This window comes from Neltuma alba, unplaced genomic scaffold (genome assembly GCF_004799145.2).
Source record: "Neltuma alba isolate B1F8T4 unplaced genomic scaffold, ASM479914v2 tig00011686_pilon, whole genome shotgun sequence".
In the NCBI taxonomy this organism is placed as follows: Eukaryota; Viridiplantae; Streptophyta; class Magnoliopsida; order Fabales; family Fabaceae; genus Neltuma; species Neltuma alba.
In genome coordinates, this window is record NW_021636325.1 from 32,249 (window position 1) to 52,283 (window position 20,035).

The following is a 20,035-nucleotide window of genomic DNA, read 5'->3' on the forward strand; positions in this document are numbered from 1 at the left end:
GTTCTTGGAAGAAAAGTGCTCAGTTTTGAAGTAAGCAAATTATATATAAATAGCTCTTCGAATTTATTTAATAGTAACTAATTTAAAAAAATTTAATATTTACAGGCCAAACCTTTCTTTTACAAACCGAGTTACGTTATTTATAAATGAACTTAATTATTATATCTCTTAAAATATATTAATATTAATTGAAATTTAGGGCACATATCTGTTCTTAAATTTCTTATGATTTATCTTAATGTGGGAGTGGCTTTTTTTAATTAGATAATTATTTTGAAGAAAATTATTTTTTCCAAAAATTAATTTGTTTGTTTGGATTTTTTTAAAATAATCAGAATTAAAAAAATTATATTTCTAATCATCTTAAGAGCTTTAGTTTCGAAATAATCCTAGCAGATGAAAAACAATGCGGATGAAGACATACGTATGAAGGTATCATGACCATGATTATTGCTTTTAATAAGCCATAATCATTTATTTATCGTATTATAATGGATTTGTTCTTATAATTTTTAAGATATTTTATTTTTAAATGCTTAAAAAAATTAACATTTATATTATTGAAGCAATATCCTTATCAAAGGTATGGAGGCGACCGATAACTGTTAGTTAATTAATGGCTATTCAAATCCAGATTTGGAAAATAAAATCATCATTTAAGGATAGATTGAGAATTTTCTAGTGAAATCAGATAAAGTCATCATAGTTAAATAAACATAATAATCTATTTTATATCTATATATGTTTGGATAATATAAGGTTTATGAAAAATCCATGAATTATCAGTAATACAATCTATCTACTTTTAAATTATATGCAAAGCAAAGGCTCATTTTCATCTCTGACGTGACTTGGCGAATAACATGCCAACACTCAATTGTACTTGAGACTACCAATTAAAATACTATCCAGCGCTCATAAAAACCTCTTTGTACTTTCTTATTTTTATAATTTTCTTCGAGTTTCAATGATTTATCGAAATAACTTTTCTTATTAAAGATTGAGAATTTGTTTGGATTGAATTATAAATAATTTTTAAAGATGGTTTTGAAATATAAAATAAGTACGTGAGAAGAATTTTATCTCGACTTATATGAACTTGCTCAAAAGTCTCTTTTGAATATAACTCCAAACAAACCCTTAACAGAAGCTGCCTGGTTCGAACGCTGGGAAGGAGAATTTAAAAGAGACAATGAAGAAGGAGTATACTAGGCAGCTTCAAGTTAAACTTTCATGTGCTTATCATTTAAAAAAAAAAAAGTATCCATTTAAAGATAAATATTATGGGATCATTAATCATCAATCAATTTACTTCTAAAACATGTTGATTTCATCCCCCGTCAGTCAACAAAACAAAATCCTCCATCTTAAAAAAAGAACGCAACAATAATAGTATCAAATATTAAAATCTATTTAAGGATATAATTATCTCCTCACAGAATATTATCAGCCCAACGATAGAATATTCATAGAATTAAGAAACTTGCGATATGATAAAATTAGGAAGGGATAATATTTTCGCGTCATTATTTTTCTTGGGGCGAGATCTTGTTAATTTCCCGGGCATAAATCATTCTCATGGCAGTTCTTTTTTATTTAGATTAAATATTACTCTTTCAATCTTAAATATATTATAAAATAAGCTTTATATTTAAAAATTCAGAAAGGTGTTATTGGTTTCGCCAAATCATATGTTCGTTGATTTTAGTGCAGGAGCCCAACTAAACTAAGGGAGTGTTTGGATAGAAGCCAAACCATGGTTTTAGAAGTGTTTTTACGGATTACGAAGTAAATATATGGAGGAGGTTACCTCGTTTTGCCGAAAAATGATTCTGAAACCGTGATTTTGATTTTGCCAAACACCCTCTAAATAATTATGACGACCGTACTTCCCGGTAACATCAGGCCATAAAAGGACTACTTCTCTTTTTTTTAAAAAAAAAAAATTCGCCGACGGAACCTTTTTTTTTTTTTTTATATCGAAGATTACTTTAATACTGCATTCATATTTAGAGAAACATTGGAAAAAAAGTCAGTAGAAAAATTATAAATTAGAATTCATTACAATATTAGTATGGGTTTGGAGAATGAGTTTTGAAAATAATTTTTATAAATAGGTTCTTCTATGTAATTTTTTAATTTCAGTGATTTTTTTGTGATTTTCCGTTCGTTTTTAATTTAGTAATGACAGATAAAATTATAATAATGATTTGACCATCAACTCACAGCAACTTATAATAATAATTTTAATTCACGTAAATGGTTAACAAAAAGAAGAGAGAGATTTACGTAAATCCAGAAGCGTGGCTTCCAGCAGGACTACTTCTGTCAGTTTTAGTTCGGTGTCCAACCTTGCTAGCTTTTCTCATAGTCGATCTCGAATTGAATTGACCATCCTCCGCCTCTGCGATTTCTCTACTCTTGTTTTTATTCAATGGCTTCCACGCTCGATTCCACCGCTGACAAGCTCTCCAAGCTCGGTATCAATGGCGAATTCGCTACTTCTGCTCCAAACCTCCAGAAGAATCTCCACCTTCTGTCGCCCGAACAGGTGTCCTACACAGACACACACCATGCATGCCTTGGCTTCTTTGATTTTCATTTTTTTTTTTTTGGCTCGGGACGGTTTTGATTTGGCTTGGGGTGGTGGATGCAGGTTGATCTCGCTAAGATGTTGCTGGAGATGGGCCAAAGTCATCTTTTTGAACATTGGGCGGAGCCGGGCGTCGATGACGACCAAAAGAAAGCACTTTTTGAGCAGGTAGGACTTCTTGATCATCAGACGGTACTCGTGCATTTCATAATTTAATTCGGATCCTTCAACTCGGGTGAAAACTCACACACCTTTTAAAAACATTGTGAGCTACTAATCCTGAAAGAGGTTTCTATGAAATTCTTCGCTGATATAGTGGCCGAAGTGTTTTATCCTCTAAGTAATACTGGATGGACCGTGCTTTTTCCCGTCGCTCTCTGCCTTAAGTTACTTTTTTTTTTTTTTTTCCTTTTTAGGTGGCCCGACTGAATTCAAGCTATCCCGGTGGTCTGGCGTCATATATTAAAAACGCTAGAAGACTGTTGGCTGATTCAAAAGCTGGAAAGAACCCATACGACGGCTTCACACCTTCTGTGAGTACTATTTCCATACATTCTATATTGCATTGCATGCTGTCCTAATAGTTTGATATACTGATATCAAATAAATGCTGAATGGGCTAGTTTAATATTTCATTTCATTTGATGATGATTTTGCAGGTTCCAACCGGGGAGACTTTGACATTTGCTGATGAGAACTTCATCAATTTTGAGGAAACAGGAGTGAAGGAAGCCAGAAGAGCTGCATTTGTTCTTGTGGCAGGTGGCCTTGGGGAGCGTCTTGGATACAATGGAATTAAGGTATGCCTTCTCGCTCTATATAAGGACTAATGACACCTATGATATGTGTGTGTGCCTAATGAACTCAGTCTCAAGTGTCGATTCTATTCAATACTGCAGTATTATGACTGATGATGTTATATTACCAGCAACTTTGCTCTGTACTTTTTTCAGCTGACCTTCATAGCCCATGGCCCCCTGATTGATGTAATCTTCTAAGGCGAATGGTCTAATAATATCCATAGCTTTGGCAGTATTCTTTGCCCTTAGAATTACACTCACCTGCTTTCTAATCTCTGGGTCCTGTAGACCATGATGAACTTATTACCTTCTAATAATGCTGTGCCATGCATGTTTTATGCAAAACTGAAGGGCATATAAGTTAGCTTCTTTTTTTCCCCCCCTCTCGCTTGGAATTATTTCTGATTCTCAACCATTGCTTCTCCATCTTGCAGGTTGCTCTTCCCGTTGAAACCACCACTGGAACATGCTTTTTACAGCATTACATTGAATCTATATTGGCTCTGCAAGAAGCCAGCAATAAACTTTCACAAGGTTAGCCTTATCTTTCATCAGGAAACAGAATTGTAGAGTCATATATCTCCTGTTTTTGTTATAATCCAATGAGGAAAGGTGTGACCGTTTGTTGTCCTGCAGCATCACGTGGTTATTAACGTCAATTATCATATTCAATAGTCCTTTATAGTAATGTTGTTTCTTTTCAATCTACAGGTGAGAGCCAGGTGCGGATTCCTTTTGTTATTATGACATCTGATGACACACATGAACGTACCTTAAAGCTTTTGGAATCAAATTCCTACTTTGGTATGCAATCTACGCAAGTGAAACTTTTAAAGCAGGTATGGCTTTGGATACCTAAACGAAAGTATAATATTTCTTTAAAACGTTTTAATCAAATGGTTTTAAAACAAATTACATTTCAGGAAAAAGTAGCATGCTTAGATGATAATGATGCAAGACTTGCACTGGATTCAAAAAACAAGTACAGAATTCAGGTAATGTTGCCTAGGGTACAATCATGACTGTATGACTGAAGTTTGGGGCAATATGTTGTGTTACCTAAACCTCAGATATAATATCTTCAAAGAAAGTGATATTGATTAAGGATTTCTTTCTTTGTAGACAAAACCTCATGGCCATGGCGATGTTCATGCGCTTCTTTATTCCAGTGGTATTCTGAAAGTATGGTATGATGACACATACTTTGGTGGTCTCTCAATTTGTGTCTCCATTTTCATTTATACTTCCATATTTAAATTAACTGAGCTATGTCTCAAGAATTAGAAATTGTTGTGAGTTGATTACTTGATTCGCTTATGGATCTTGTCTCTTCTCCTAAGTAATTTCAGTGTGTTTTGAATACAATTTCAATCCTGAGAAAGCTGTCCTACATGACTGGGAATGTTTGATGATACTTTACCATATTTCTAAATTGGCGGGCTGTTGTCTAGGATTCCTACTAAAATAAAGGGCTGTGGTAATTTGTCTTTTAGCAATACTCTTATGTAAGTTTATATTATGATCTGCATTTGTCAGGCGTGATTCTGGTTTGAAATGGGTTCTCTTTTTCCAAGATACAAATGGACTTTTGTTCAAGGTTTGTTGCCTTCACATTCCATTCAGTCACAATTTCCTGGTTTTCTTATTAATATGATTTGAATATTAATTGACCGGCATTTTGAGGGTACAGGCCGTTCCCGCTGCAATAGGAGTCAGTGCTTCCAAACAGTACCATGTTAACTCGCTTGCTGTACCTCGAAAAGCAAAAGAAGCCATTGGAGGAATTACCAAACTCTCTCACGCAGATGGTAACTCTTAATTGTTTATTCACTATTACTCTAAGAAAAGCTATTGTGATTGTTTTCATTTTTGACCAAGGATTAATCATTATTATTTTTCCCCGATAAACAGATTAAGACAATGTAAAAACATTGTTTCCGTGTGGTTTTTAATTGGAAAGTTGCATCTGAACCAAAGCTATTCAATCTTTTTTTCAAGTGGACCTTGGGAATGACACTAGTTTTAACATTGACTATTAATTTATCTTGTTTCGCTCCCAGGGAGAACAATGGTGATAAATGTGGAATACAATCAGCTAGATCCCCTCCTCAGGGCAACTGGCTTCCCTGATGGGGATGTCAATTCTGAGACAGGCTTCTCACCCTTTCCAGGAAACATAAACCAAGTAATCTCATGAATTCCCCTTTGCTCCCCTTTTCATTTAACTATGGCTGGTCTGAGTCAATGGTACTCCTCTAATCTGCATTCTTAGCTTAACATATTGTTTGACTTGTGAGCATTCTGTTCATACTTTATTGTTGCAATACTTGAGATATCAGGCTTCCATGTGTTTGATTTGATATATCTGGTAGACCATGAAATCTAAACTTGGTGTAAGATTGACATTCATTTTGATATGATATGGATTTGTGCAATGTGATCTGCCTTCTAAGACAGTGTCATGCGACTTAGAACTGCAAACTGCCCCACTTCCCAGACCCCGGGGGGGGGGGGGAGCAGAAAAACAACAATTATGATTTTGTTACCCTCTTTGTTGTTACTGTGGTTATTATTATTTGGTCCAACTGCTTTATCCATATGTAACGCCTTATTTTATTTTAACAGTTAATTCTGGAACTTGATTCTTACATTGAAGAGCTCACAAAAACTGGAGGTGCCATAGCGGAGTTTGTTAATCCAAAGTACATCTTTGTATACTCCTTATGCTTTATTATTATTTTAAAACACTTAATGGTAGCATGCTTTAATTATTTTCTTGAAAAAATTGAGTTATGTATTCAATGTGTTTGATCCATTAGAATTTGCCTTAATGCCATAGTTTCTTTGAACATTTTGCATAAATTCCAGGTAGAGCAATGTTAGTCAGCAAATTTTCTAGCAGAATAAGAATTATTTTCTTTGGAAAAAAAAAATCATAAATCGTCAATTCTGTGATGCTAATATTGAAGAAAAATATAGCTGTAAAATGCGTTGCTTGCTTATATGACGACACTGTTCTAAAATTAGAACCTATTTGATTGGACAATTTTGAAGTTACATGCCACAATTCATAGGAAATTCAATGTAATATGGGATTTAAAGGTAATTAGGGAAATTCAGATAAAAGGTATTTAGAGAGTTAGGATTTAGGGTGATTAGGGTATTTGAAGCATACCTCTATTCTATTAGTAGCGGAGCACTCAGAATGAATGAAATACTATTTTGGTTTATTGGATGTTTGTGCCTTCTACCATGTATCGACTGGTGTCAGGGGCAGTGAGATCCATGGGAAGAGAGGTGGGGCTTCGGGATGTCCTGTAGTTCAAAGTTCAACCAAGAGCTTCAAGAGAAGCCCAGCAAATCTCACAAAAGTGGCACGAAATTTATAAGAATCATTGAATTACTTTAATCATAAAGCCTGTTAAGAATAAAGTGAACAAGTTTGTATTAGTTATATAGGAATATAAATAAGCAGCAATATAAATTTGATTTATCTATATATGTAATTCAGTGGCTACTTTATGGTGACCATCAATCCAACATTTTCTAACTGCAGGTATAAGGATTCCAGCAAGACATCATTTAAGTCATCAACTCGACTTGAATGTATGATGCAAGACTATCCAAAAACATTGCCACCGTCTGCAAGGGTTGGGTTTACGGTAAATAAATGTTGAGTTTGTAGAGATGCCGTTAGGAGATTTTTTGGGAGTCACGCATGGTACTGGCTTACTGGATCTATGTAAATATGCAGGTAATGGATACATGGCTCGCCTATGCACCTGTAAAGAACAACCCTGAAGATGCTGCTAAGGTATAATTTAAAATTAAATTCAGCTATTGCAGGGCATGACCTTGCTGTTTTCTTTGAGAAGTAATGCAGGACATCTAAAACTCATAGATGAAGAAACGCCCATTAGAATAAATAATAAAAGGGAAAACTTAAAAGTCTTTCATGATTTATTTCATATTTAATTATATATAGCATATGATGGAGGACAGAGTGCAAATAATTAATCAATAGTTCAGTCTGAGTTGGGAGCTTTGGATATAAAATACTGTTTGGATGGTAGAAAAGCTTTATATGATGGTACAAATTCACTGAAATATCATTAATCGCTAAAAAGTTTTCAACAGGGGAACTATGTCTGATATTATTTTTATTTGACTGAAGGTACCGAAGGGAAATCCATATCATAGTGCAACCTCCGGAGAAATGGCTGTCTATCGTGCTAACAGCCTCGTCCTTAAAAAGGTAATATGCTCCTCCTATCATTAGGGGGTGCTCTTCCACATCAACTAGAAGGAAAATTAAATAAATCCATTCTGATTCCAACTGTTTTAATGGTTTTTCGGAGCCAAAAATGCATGTTAAAGATTACACTTTCCAGCCTTTCCGGCAGATGTGCAATTGTACATATGAAGTGGCTTGATGCAAGCTTAGCCTTTTTACTCCCCCCACACCCCCCAACCCCCAAAAAAAGAAAAGGAAAGAAAAAATAGAAAAACTAATTTCCTTTGCATTTGTATGGGATTAGAGCATTAGTAAACTTCATGAGTTTAAGAGTGGAATATGCAAATGTTTTTCTTCTTTGTAGAACTTGTAGGCAAAATGAAGCGATTCTTATTTCTATTGTGGCTAAAATACTGGTATTTGTAACTGGCAGGCTAACATACTGCCAAGATTCTCATCGCTAAAAGTCAAAATCCAGACAGTATAACCCAATCTCTTTACATTCTTATTTCTGCCAGGCTGGTGTCAAGATACCAGATCCGGTGTTGCAGGTTTTCAACGGGCAAGAGGTTGAGGTATGGCCCCGTATTGTATGGAAGCCAAAATGGGGCCTGACCTTTTGTCAGATCAAGAACAAAATCAGTGGAAATTCCTCAATATCTCAGAGGTCTACATTGGCCATAAAGGGTCAAAATATCTTTCTTGAGAATCTGTCCTTAGATGGGACTTTAATTATTGATGCTGTTGATGATGCTGAGGTATGGCTGAACAAATTTGCTTCATTGTTTGTTTTGGAAGTTTCCCAAGATCAAATTAGCTGCTGGGGAGGAATAATAACTATTTGACAGTCAGGTCGTCTAATAAATAATCAAACACTTGAGTTAAATTCACAATCATATGCTGCTTAGGTTATTCGCTGTGAATAGTTTAAAATGTTGCTTAATTTTTTGTTGAAAATATCATTGAGGGGCACACACGGAGGGAGAGAATTAAAGAGATCTCGATGCTAATCTCAACTCCATTACATAGATTGAGAACCCTGAGACTGTTGTACTAATAAATCTCCTGTGATTCAGTTCCAACGGAACTTCATATACTCATGATGCAGATATTTCGATTCTCCATCTAATTGTTGCCATCCCATACTCGATCAGGATTATTTTTTTTTTTTTTAACTGAAACTTTGATTATTTGATATGATGAAGATGATCCTCTGTACTGTGGAAGAATTTTTTAATGGATATGGATTTTGGAATATGATTATGTTGATATGGTTAAATAGGTAAAGATCGTTGGTTCGGTGCAGAACAAGGGGTGGACCCTTGAAACTGTTGACTTCAAAGATGCGTCGCAGCCTGAGGTAACAAGAATTAGAGGTTTCAAGATCAACAAGATTGAGCAGTTGGAGAAGAACTACTCGGAACCCGGCAAATTCTCGTTGACGTCTTGAAGGTGAAACAATGCAAATTTGGGCCCTCTGGGCATTGTTCGTTATTCTTGCTTTTAGATTTGACGTTTCGTTGATCGTAATAATGCGTCCCAGTGATGCCGGAAGGCTTTGTTGGGTTTATCATTCTTTTTTTAAAAAAAAATAAGGCTTCTTTCTGGGACAGTGGCAATTGGCAATTGTATTTAACTTAGTTTTTTTCCGGGGTTCCCATTATCTCGTTTAGTTAGAGCAGAGGTTTCGTTGATGTCTTGATCAGTTAAGTTGCACAAAAGTTTTGTTTTCTTCCTTTTTATGCCAGCTGTATAGAACTTTTTTAAGTTTCAATTCATCTGCAAATATCTACCTTTGAACTTGATTCATGAATTTGTATTTAAATCAATATTGCAATTCATTTACCAAAAACTGGTCTTATACCTAATTGTCATTAATTATCATTTTTATGACCTAAATATCCTTGTCCCCATCAAAAGATGGTAAACGCACTACACCGGCAAAAAAAGAAAAAGATAGTAAACGCAAATGAGTTGACCCATCCAAGACGGAAGAGACATGGTCTAAATATTTAGGTCTCATTTGATACGAAGTAAGTATTAAAAATAAAGGATAGGGATTGATATTAAAATCGAAAAGATTTATTAAAAGAGAATTTAGTATAAGATATTATTTAATACATAGGATTAGACAAATCTCTTCATGTGGGATTGGGAAACATTGTAAGAAAAAGTATTATTTTTCAATTCTACTTTTATGAGTTTGTCTAAATCCATGTACTCCTCCGGTCCTAATTATAAGACCCAATTGACTTATTCGAGGAGATTAAGGAAGTAAGTTAAGTTGGTTATTTATAATAAATAAGTGTTATCATTCCTAAAATATCCTTACTAATTAAGTATATTGGCTAAAACTATCATCATTAGAAGGATTATCTTGGAAAAAATGCATAAATATAAGAGACAAAATGGATTGGGGTCTTATAATTAGGACCAAATAAAAAGTCAAATGGGGTCTTATAATAAGGACCGGAGGAGTACCAAGTAATTATTCATGTTAAATATTTTTTAGTAATTTTTCTTAATTGTAATTTCAGTTTTCATCCTTCATTTTTAATACTTTGTATCAAACAGGATATTAGACTCATTATGACGTAATAATTGATATCCCACTCAAGTAATCCTGACACGTGTTCCATGAGGAAAGACCCCCTCCCGCCCTCAACACGCAGTTAGAATATCGCACTCAAGTAATTAATACGCGCACGCGCAACGCGGAACCTCTCCTCTTCTTTACAGTCTTCTTACCATCCTCTTTTCTAATCCTCACCCTTCATTTCATCTGACAGTCATGAAACACTTAATAAAATGTTGAGATTTGCATATATAAATATAACATTTTACTCTTTCACATAAGAATGAAAATTATTCTCGCATATTAAATTAAACTCCGGCCATTTGTGTTACTCATATGGGTATGTAGAGTATTTGGGAAAAGGGGCTTTTTTAAAAAGAGAAAAAAAAAAGGCAGTTAGATTTAAAATTAAAAATTCACCGTCTTTATAGTATTTTACTGAAAATCTCGATATTTTATTGAGTGTTTCATGACCTTAGGATGAAATGGAAGGTGAGGATTAAAGAAGAGGATGATAAGAAGACCGCAACAAAGAGAAGTTCCGCGTCGCGCCTGCCGGTTGGTCAATTACCGAAAATCACTAAATCTTTTGACATTTCCATTCAAAAACGCAGCCTGGCCAATATGCCCAATATTAAAAGATGGGTCAAGATGAGTCCAGAATTCAAAGTTGTTTTTTTGGCACCTTTAATATTTAAAAAAAATTTCAGTATATTTAACACTTTAAAATATTTTTTAAATACGTTTAATTATCTTAAAATATTTTATAGTGTATCTAACATCTTTAAAAAAAATATTAAACAATACTTTATGATACTTAATATATATTAATTTAACAAATATTTTGAGGAGTTAATAATAAAACTAAAACTGCTCATGAAATAATATTTTAAAAAGCACAACTACTTTTAATATAATTACAGGAATCATATCATAAGATATTTTAATAGACTGAATACACTTAAAAAAATATTTTAAAATTATAGACATATCACAAAATATTTTAGAATATTAAAGCACCTAATAAAATATTTTGATCTTGGGTCTTGGATGCATCTTAGCGTGGAAATGATGTTGACGGAGACTTAGGGCTTGTTTGGGTAACATAGGAAATCATAGTTTTGGGATCATTTGCCAAACAAGAGGAAAAATTAACAAACCATAGTTTTGCATCAAAACCATGATTTCAGAAAAAGTAAAAGGATGTTTGGATGGAATCAAAACTATAGTTTTAAAAGTATTTTTACAGTATACGAAGTAAATATATGAAGGAGTTTATCTCGATTTGTGAAAAAGTACTTTTCAGAAACACTTCTGGTGCTACCCAAACATCCCCTAAATCCATTGTACTTCTGGTTCAAATTAGAGAATATGATTGTGTCTGTTAGAGTAGATCTTAATGATAATATGACTTTAAGACCCCTCAATTATTTTTTTATAAGCATATTTAATCTTATATTTTATAAATATATATACACATATTAATTATTTATTAATTACATTATCTTATATATTATTAATTATGTTGGTAAAAAAATATATTATTAACAATTTTATTTCTTCAAATTAAAATATATTATAAAATCTATCTTTTATGTTATTATCATATTAATTTATGCTTTTTTTTAATAATTTACATATATAAGAAGTACTTCTAATGACAACTATCCAAACATTTTCACTTTATCATAATCATTTTTTCACAAAATCTATCCTTCATAAAATCTATTCTTCAAAAACTATTTTCTTTGGATTTTATCCAAACACTTCCTTGAGCGTGGAACTGAAGAAGAAACATCCACTTGATCCGTTGGAAATCACAATGTGCTTTCAAAGAAATGCCTGGGGAACTTCCTGGAACCCATGCCACGACCACACTTTCGAACGTCTTCATCCAAATCAATTTAATCTGGCCCTCATTCTTGTACTTTCCGGTACACCAGGATCACGAACCCCAGTTTACGTGATAGACTCGAGCGCCTCTCTACTTCCTATATATATGCCCCTGATAGGTTGGCATGAAACGTATAAAAATCTGTACATATGCGTCTTTGTATATCAGTTTAGCGTATCACAAAACAGTCATATTCAAGATTCAAAGATCGATCCCCGTTTTATATATGATGTGTTCCCTAACCCGCAATGACTTGCAGAGGATTTTTGAGAAGCTGGACCGGAAGGGCGATGGTTATGTTAGCGTTGAGAGTCTTAAGAGACTGGCGGAGAATATAGGATTCAATTACGGAGCAGAGGAGGTCGAGTCTCTGGTGGGGAAGAAGAGACTTGACTTGGAAGAGTTCTTGATGTTTTACGAGTCCATATCGAGAAGTAACAGTAGCGGGGAGAGCAGAGGGGGTGGCGAAGAAGAAGAAGAAGAGCTGGTGAAGGCGTTCGAGGTGTTTGACATGGATGGAGATGGATTCATCAGCAGCGAAGAGGTGGAGTGTGCGCTGAAGAGGCTTGGCTTATGGGACCCAAAGAGCTGTAAAGACTGCGCCTCCATGATCTGCGTATATGATACCAATTCCGATGGCCTGCTTGATTTCCAGGAATTCAAGAACATGATGTTGCTTACCATCCGTTGAGCTGTTCTTGATGAATTCTTCTTAGTCCGAGTCATATCTACTTGAGCAAAATTTCCAAGTAACTAGATCTGCATCAAGCTCCCTGCAATTACAAACGAATCTTATATATTGTGATTATTAAGCATAGGATCGGAGCTAGTCATCGGCGATATTGGTAAACTAGCTAGTTGTGAAGGTTGGAAATTGTAAATTGTAGAGTGGCTGCTGGAACCAATATCCTATCTCTTGATGCACATTGCTTGGCTATGACAGAGAAGGCTTCCGCTAATTAGCTCACCTTCTTAATATAAATACAAGATCTAATTTATAATTCAAATTAAGTTATGAATTAGATCTTTTGCCGAAAAGTTGTATACTGTTGCTGTTAATTGTTGGTTTTACTTTCCAGTTTCCAGTGTGCCATACTGCTATAGTGCTATGTCAAGGGGTCAAGCCCCTTAGCTTGTTCTGCGCATTCTGTTTTCATTTTTAATTTTGATTCTGTTAGCGTTCCCTTAAAAAGATTTCTAAAATAATGACAAAAGTTCAGAAAATCCAATGCAATTAGTATTCCTGCAACAAAATATATTATAATAATGTGTAATATAATAATTTTTAGTTTTTTTTAAACTTGGATTTTTAGTTAGATGCTCGAACATTTTAATCACAGAGTTTATACATTGAACTAAAAAAAAAATTTTAATGGAACAATTTATAGAATGACCTGCTCTAAAACACGGGCGAAATTAAAGAATATTTTGTTTGGTATTGGGAGTTAAGGAAGAAGCCAAAACAACAAATTATCATTAGGATATCGCATCAAATCCCTTCAAAGTTTGACAAAAAAAAATCCATTCAATGATGTGAGAATATTTATAAATATTTCTGCAATAAAAAAACAATTTCTTCTTATTTTTATTTCTACTTTCATTTTCATAAAAAATTGTCGTTGTTCATAAAATGAAATGAACACGTGGCAAAAGTATAGAAAGAAAAGAATAACGTCGTAGAAGCGCGCTCATGCCATGGCAGCCGGCATCCACCCGCAACGACCAGTTGGCCAATACGACAACGCGTTCACCATTGCGTCATAAATGGTCCCACAGTTCCACGAGAGGCAAGCCTGCTGATTCACATATCAGAATTTCGACGCCCCGAAAAAAGTCATATTTAAGAATATAATATTGTACTGATTCTGCTTATAACACTCACACGTACTGTACTAGTCACCCAAATCCATGATCTATTCTTTTCTTTTTTGGTATACTCGTTCACGTCCTCGCGCCTTGTTACGGACATTCGGACAACACCCCCTCCCACCGTCACCTTCATTCTGTCGGCCTCCGTTCGTCATGTTCCCTCACTTCCTTCAGACCCCATAAACCAACCCTCATAGGGTAGCCTACGATTTCCTCCCACGGGGTGACCATGAAATTCTTGGGCCTTTTACCCGTTGATCTCTCTAAAACCTCTGCTTTCGTAAAGCTTACGGCGTTTCTTCTCTTCTCTCTACCCCTCATATTCGTCTTGAACCATTACTCTTCCACTTACTCCTCCCGCACCTTCTTCTCCGGCTCCCCTTCCGGCGAAACTTCTTCCTTTACCGTTTCGTCGGCGGACCGATCTCCGGTTCCGCCACCTCGTCAGAAGGTATTCGTTGTACCTCCGCTGCCGCCTGTGGAGAGGATGGGCGTTGTAGACGACAATGGTGTGATGTCGGATGACTTCCAAATTGGAGACCTTGATGCGAGTTTGCTACAGGAATTGGGTAATTTGAGCGAGATACGAGAGGGGGAAGGGGGAGAAAGTGACGTCATAGTTAGGATTGAGAGGTTTAAGGTTTGCGACGGGAGCATGACCGACTATGTACCTTGCTTGGACAATGAGGAATGGATCAAGAGGCTGAATTCGAGCCAGCGGGGGGGAAAGTACGAGCGGCATTGTCCCGAGGAAGGCAAGGGGCTTAATTGCTTGGTGCCAATGCCGAAGGGGTACAAGAGTCCAATACCGTGGCCCAAGAGCAGAGATGAGGTACTTTTCGAGTTGGAACTTGGAACTGTGTAAGTTTATCAGTTATTTATCCTTTTTTGGTTTTGCGATGTTTAAGTAGAATCTTCATTGCATGATGTGCGATGTTGTTTCTGAACTTGTTCACATTTTTCGGTTAGATATTTGTTACAGTTGTCATTGTGCCCAACAAGATAGAGAACTATCTAATCCATCCCAGGGACTGCAAAAGGGTCTTATTTTGCTTCTGTGTGAGGCTTTACTGGACTGACTTTAACTTGTAAGGGGGGGGGGTCTTTGAGCTGTGCTGAAACTTTAAAGTGGACTCTTTAGATACAGTGTTGGGCTTGATCAGAAGAATGGGTTAAATGTCAGTTGGTGGAGGGGGTGATATTGGAATTGATGATGAAACAGAGACCGGCGGTTTGGATATTAACTGCGTGATCTGTATAACGTACACTATGTATGACTACCTGTTTTGCATTGTTGGCCTCAATTTCTCACAGAATTGGAGTTTATGCTTCAGAAGATAAATAAGCAGTAGCCGGTCAATTGGCTTGGGAGATAAACTAGAATATCGATAATCTTTCAGCAGTTGATAGTCCCTGTTAGTGAAGCATCTAAGATGGTTAACAGGGGCATTGAATTTTCTAAACCTACATCATTAACATAATCTAGAAAGGAATATCCTCCTTTTCATTTCTTGGGCATTTAAAGCCATGATTCAATGTTTAACTTGTTGATTGTGAAATTGAAACCTTTTCTTTTGGTTTCATATAAACATACTTATAAATTATATTTCAGTAGTGCATGCTTTTCATTATTGCACATTGTGACTCTTTCACCAGTTCTGTTTGAGATGAGAAGTCTTCAAGTTACTATATACGTAATGACAGGTCTGGTTCAGTAATGTACCTCATACACGTCTTGTTGAAGATAAAGGCGGCCAAAATTGGATATCTATAAAGAAGGATAAATTTGTCTTTCCTGGTGGTGGAACACAATTTATTCATGGTGCGGATAAATACCTGGATCAGATTTCTGCGGTTGGTGTCAATTTTTATTAGGATGCTTATTTATTAATTATTGTTTATTGATACATTGCATAGGTGCAACGCTATGATCATTTGAAATGAATGTGTAGATGGTTCCTGACATTGCATTTGGTCACAACACGCAAGTTGCTTTAGACGTTGGCTGTGGAGTGGCAAGTTTTGGTGCTTATTTGATGCAACGTAATGTCACCACTCTTTCAATAGCACCAAAAGATGTTCACGAAAACCAGATTCAGTTCGCTCTAGAGCGTGGTGTTCCTGCCATGGTAGCAGTTTTTGCTACGCACCGTTTGCCATTCCCTAGCCAGGCGTTTGACCTGATTCATTGTTCAAGATGCAGAATCAATTGGATGCGTGATGGTATTACTTTTCCTTATTTGCTGTATTCCTTTTAACCCTTTAATCCTGCATCTTCAGCGCTGAAAAAGAAATTATGTTAAGCTAATAAGAACCGTGAGTTTCTCAGTGTTTACCATTTTTTACCAAAGAAAAATATCAGTCCTAAATGAGATGACTGAAACATCTGTGAAAAGTTTAATTCCTTCTGTAGAATGCTATTTCTAAACCACCACCAGCCCCCACCCAAAAAAAAAAAAAAAAACGCGCGCGCGCACACACACAGAGGGAGGGATATACTTGTATTTACGATTAACTTATATGGCTATAGTTCTTTGCACTGATATCCCATTTTCCCTTGGCTTTTCTTGAAGGTGGAATCTTGCTTCTTGAGGCCGACAGGCTGCTTAGGGCAGGTGGACACTTTGTATGGGCAGCACAACCTGTTTACAAACATGAAGAGATCCTCCAAGATCAATGGAAAGGTATCTTCACTGATCAATTTTTTTAGTCGATGATTTGGTGCTGCTCTCTTGAGAGTCTTCCTACTTCTATATGATAACTCGAGGTTGGAGAGGTCCGAAATATTTTTAAATGACTTGAATATTTATATCATCAAATATTTAGCTGCTTCTTTCCTGGACTTTGATCATAAGTATAGGTAGGAAATCATGATTTTTGAATTGATTACATAACAGAAATGGAGAACCTAACTGCTCGCATTTGCTGGGAACTTGTGAGAAAGGAGGGATATATAGCTATATGGCAGAAACCAATGAACAATAGCTGCTACCTTAGTCGTAACAGCAGTGTGCAGCCTCTGATTTGTGACTCCAATGATGATCCTGATGAAGTTTGGTATGTCCCGAAATTCAATCATAATGTTTCATTATGAGACTTAGGCATCTTATTTGTTATTAAATGTCCTCTCAAATAAGTTTTTTTAAATTTTATTTATGGATTTACAGCAATTTGGATTCTTTATACATAAACAAGACAAGAAAACTCTGAAATTTAAATAAGGTGATTACTCATCGAGAGAAAAGTGAAACGCACGGTGAACAATTTGGAATAGCATGCAAAAGCATTTGTAAGCACGTTTCACGCAAATTGAAATAAAATTCTTCTCACATATTTACCTCGTATTACACAAATCACGATTGAAAAGCTACTTATAAGCTATTCCATATGGGCCTTTCATATTAAGATTTAATTTGTAGCTAGTCAATGGAAGCATAAAGCTTATTTATAGATCATCTGGAATATTGCGAGAACTTGATAAAAATTTTAGGTATAGGGTTGCATTTGATGAATGAATACCAAAACTCATGATAGCCAGAAGGATTTTGCAGGTATACTGACCTTAAGGCATGCATCTCTAGATTACCTAGTAGTGCTTATGGAGCCAATGTTTCTAAGTGGCCTGCACGCCTTCATCAACCGCCAGACCGGCTTCAGAGCATTAAAATGGATGCCCATATCTCCAGGAAGGAACTCTTCAAGGCTGAATCAAAATATTGGAAGGAAATTATAGATAGCTATATTGGAGCCTACCATTGGAAGGAGTACAACCTAAGGAATGTTATGGACATGAGGGCAGGTTTTGGGGGGTATGGAATAAGCCATTGATTTTGTTTTGTGTTTTTGTCATTTATCAGTGATGATTTTTTGTAGAATGATTTTCTAAGCATGCATCTGTCCTTATGTGTATGATGAGTTGCTTTCTTTTGACAATAACAGGTTTGCAGCCGCTCTGCGTGATCTTCAGATTGATTGTTGGGTTATGAATGTTGTTCCTGTTAGTGAATTCAATACCTTGCCTGTTGTATATGACCGTGGACTGATAGGAGTGGTTCATGATTGGTATGAGATTTGTGTTTGTTATTTGGTTAAATTGCTTACATTCGGGTTATGGACTTACTTTGTGATGTTATGCAAGTTTGCAACTCATACTAAAGTTGACATTGTCATCTTATATTGGCGTGTGAATGCTAAACGACGTTCCTGATTTCTGTGGAACTGGAAAGAACAATGATCCAACTCCACAAAAGTAGTTTTGGAGATTTTTTTCAGAAAAGCATTTTGAAAATAATCAATTAAAAGCTTTTGGCTCTCAACTTTGTTTAAGCTTTTAGAAACATAAACTATGCTATAAGTCTCTAGGATTGGTGTTATTTCAAAACTGTTTTCTAGAAACATAAACTATGCTATATGCTTCGTTGTGATTTATTCTCACTTTGTCTACTCCGAAAGATTAACGATTTTCTTTCAATGTGCATTAAAGTTTGACTTCTCTTGGTTGAAAGCTTTCTAAGAATGCTAAGCATTTTCTGTGAACGCATAATACACTGGCCTTTACGCCATCGTGAGTTTGGTGACTTTTATATTATGGAATTCATCCTGCTTTATTGTCATCGTCGTTTACTTTATTTTTGTAGGTGCGAACCGTTTGACACATATCCAAGAACCTATGATCTGCTGCATGCAGCGGGTCTTTTCTCTGCTGAGAAAAAGAGGTATGTCACTTTGTCCATGCTTTTATTACTCTCTTTTTCCTTGTTGATACATTCATGTTTTCCACAACCACCATCGTAGGGGTCTGAAATATTCACCTGTCTCAGGAAAAGGTGTAATATCTCAACTATCATGTTAGAGATGGATCGAATGTTAAGACCTGGTGGGCGTGTATATATACGTGACTACATATCTGTTATTAGTGAACTGGAAGAAATCGCAAATGCCATGGGTTGGGTGAATTTCCGGCATGATGTGGGCGAAGGTCCCTATGCTAGCTGGAAGATATTAAGATCTGAGAAGCGTTTCTGACAAGCTGGAAGATATTAAAAGAAATATGATAGCTATAACTGTCTGAAATTAAATATCATGGTGCGCCAGAAGTAGGCTCACAACTAGGCATTGGCGCATCTCCCTTCAAAAGCCAATTCAATACTTAGCAACAATGCCTTGATCGCTGCTTTAATCCCATGTTCAAAAGGCCCGTATCTGGTAACTACAAGTGAATGCTGTAAGTAAGCCGATTCAAATTCAACCTAGCATTAAATGGCGTTTGGTCCAATTTGATTGGCACCACCTTGCAGTAACTTGAAAGCATGGAGAAGGCAAACTAAATGAGACAAAATGCATATTCAGTCGAAGTGTTTCTTTTATTTTCACAGCTGTTATTAGAGCAAGAATTTCATATAAAGATTGATAGAACCTATGCAATAAAATTAATTTTTATTGGATGAAAATGCCTCATGCAATTTAATCTATTTTTGTCATTGATTTTTTGCCAACTTATTTTTATTATTGATTAGGCAAAATGATTAAAAAAACAGATCCATTAAATTTTAAAAAACAAACAGGTTGTACCGACTATTCTTGTAACGGTTTTGACTACTCATAATGATTTTGATAAGTCAAAATATATCAAAATTACTTATTTGTCATTTTCAAATTCAATAAGTATATATTTTTCATTTTTTTCTATTAATTATTCAATAGATAGATGTGCGTGATATGCCAAAAAAATATTATGATTATATTTTCAGCATTCTTTTCTCATTTCTAAATTCATTTTAAATAGACAAGTAAATGAAATGACATTGTCAGTAACTCTCATATGTTGTCAAACATGATTGTATACGTAAAAGGATTGTTTGGCTTGCAAATTAAAATATAAATATATGCTTTTATAATTTAAAAACATCTCGTGTCTCGTGTAAGGTAAAATATAATCATTAAAAAAGACATTTACTATGTTAAATTATGATATTATAAATATAATAAATAATATATATCATATTTGGGTATACGAAACGTTCTTTTCCATAGCGCACACGAAATGTCTATAATTTCGTCTCATTAAAAA

The 20,035-nt window shown here is 35.3% G+C and overlaps 3 protein-coding genes across 3 annotated transcripts; all 3 read left to right on the top strand.

Moving 5' to 3' along the window:
* Window positions 1-2,434: 2,434 nt before the first annotated feature.
* Window positions 2,435-9,256, top strand: LOC114716705 (UDP-sugar pyrophosphorylase). Its single transcript, XM_028901747.1, has 17 exons — window positions 2,435-2,551; window positions 2,657-2,761; window positions 3,010-3,126; window positions 3,253-3,393; window positions 3,828-3,927; window positions 4,105-4,232; window positions 4,317-4,388; window positions 4,516-4,580; window positions 4,930-4,990; window positions 5,084-5,201; window positions 5,454-5,578; window positions 6,019-6,095; window positions 6,950-7,055; window positions 7,148-7,207; window positions 7,568-7,648; window positions 8,146-8,385; window positions 8,910-9,256. The coding sequence occupies exons 1-17, from the start codon at window positions 2,435-2,437 to the stop codon at window positions 9,075-9,077; spliced, it is 1,881 nt and encodes a 626-aa protein (XP_028757580.1). The 3' UTR covers window positions 9,078-9,256.
* A 2,988-nt stretch (window positions 9,257-12,244) lies between these two features.
* Window positions 12,245-13,206, top strand: LOC114716710 (probable calcium-binding protein CML44). Its single transcript, XM_028901755.1, has one exon. The coding sequence runs from the start codon at window positions 12,323-12,325 to the stop codon at window positions 12,785-12,787; it is 465 nt and encodes a 154-aa protein (XP_028757588.1). The 5' UTR covers window positions 12,245-12,322; the 3' UTR covers window positions 12,788-13,206.
* A 988-nt stretch (window positions 13,207-14,194) lies between these two features.
* On the top strand, window positions 14,195-19,319 carry LOC114716709 (probable methyltransferase PMT10). Its single transcript, XM_028901754.1, has 9 exons — window positions 14,195-14,797; window positions 15,670-15,819; window positions 15,918-16,188; window positions 16,539-16,649; window positions 16,863-17,022; window positions 17,517-17,774; window positions 17,905-18,027; window positions 18,603-18,680; window positions 18,786-19,319. The coding sequence occupies exons 1-9, from the start codon at window positions 14,195-14,197 to the stop codon at window positions 18,988-18,990; spliced, it is 1,959 nt and encodes a 652-aa protein (XP_028757587.1). The 3' UTR covers window positions 18,991-19,319.
* The last annotated feature ends 716 nt before the right edge of the window (window positions 19,320-20,035 follow it).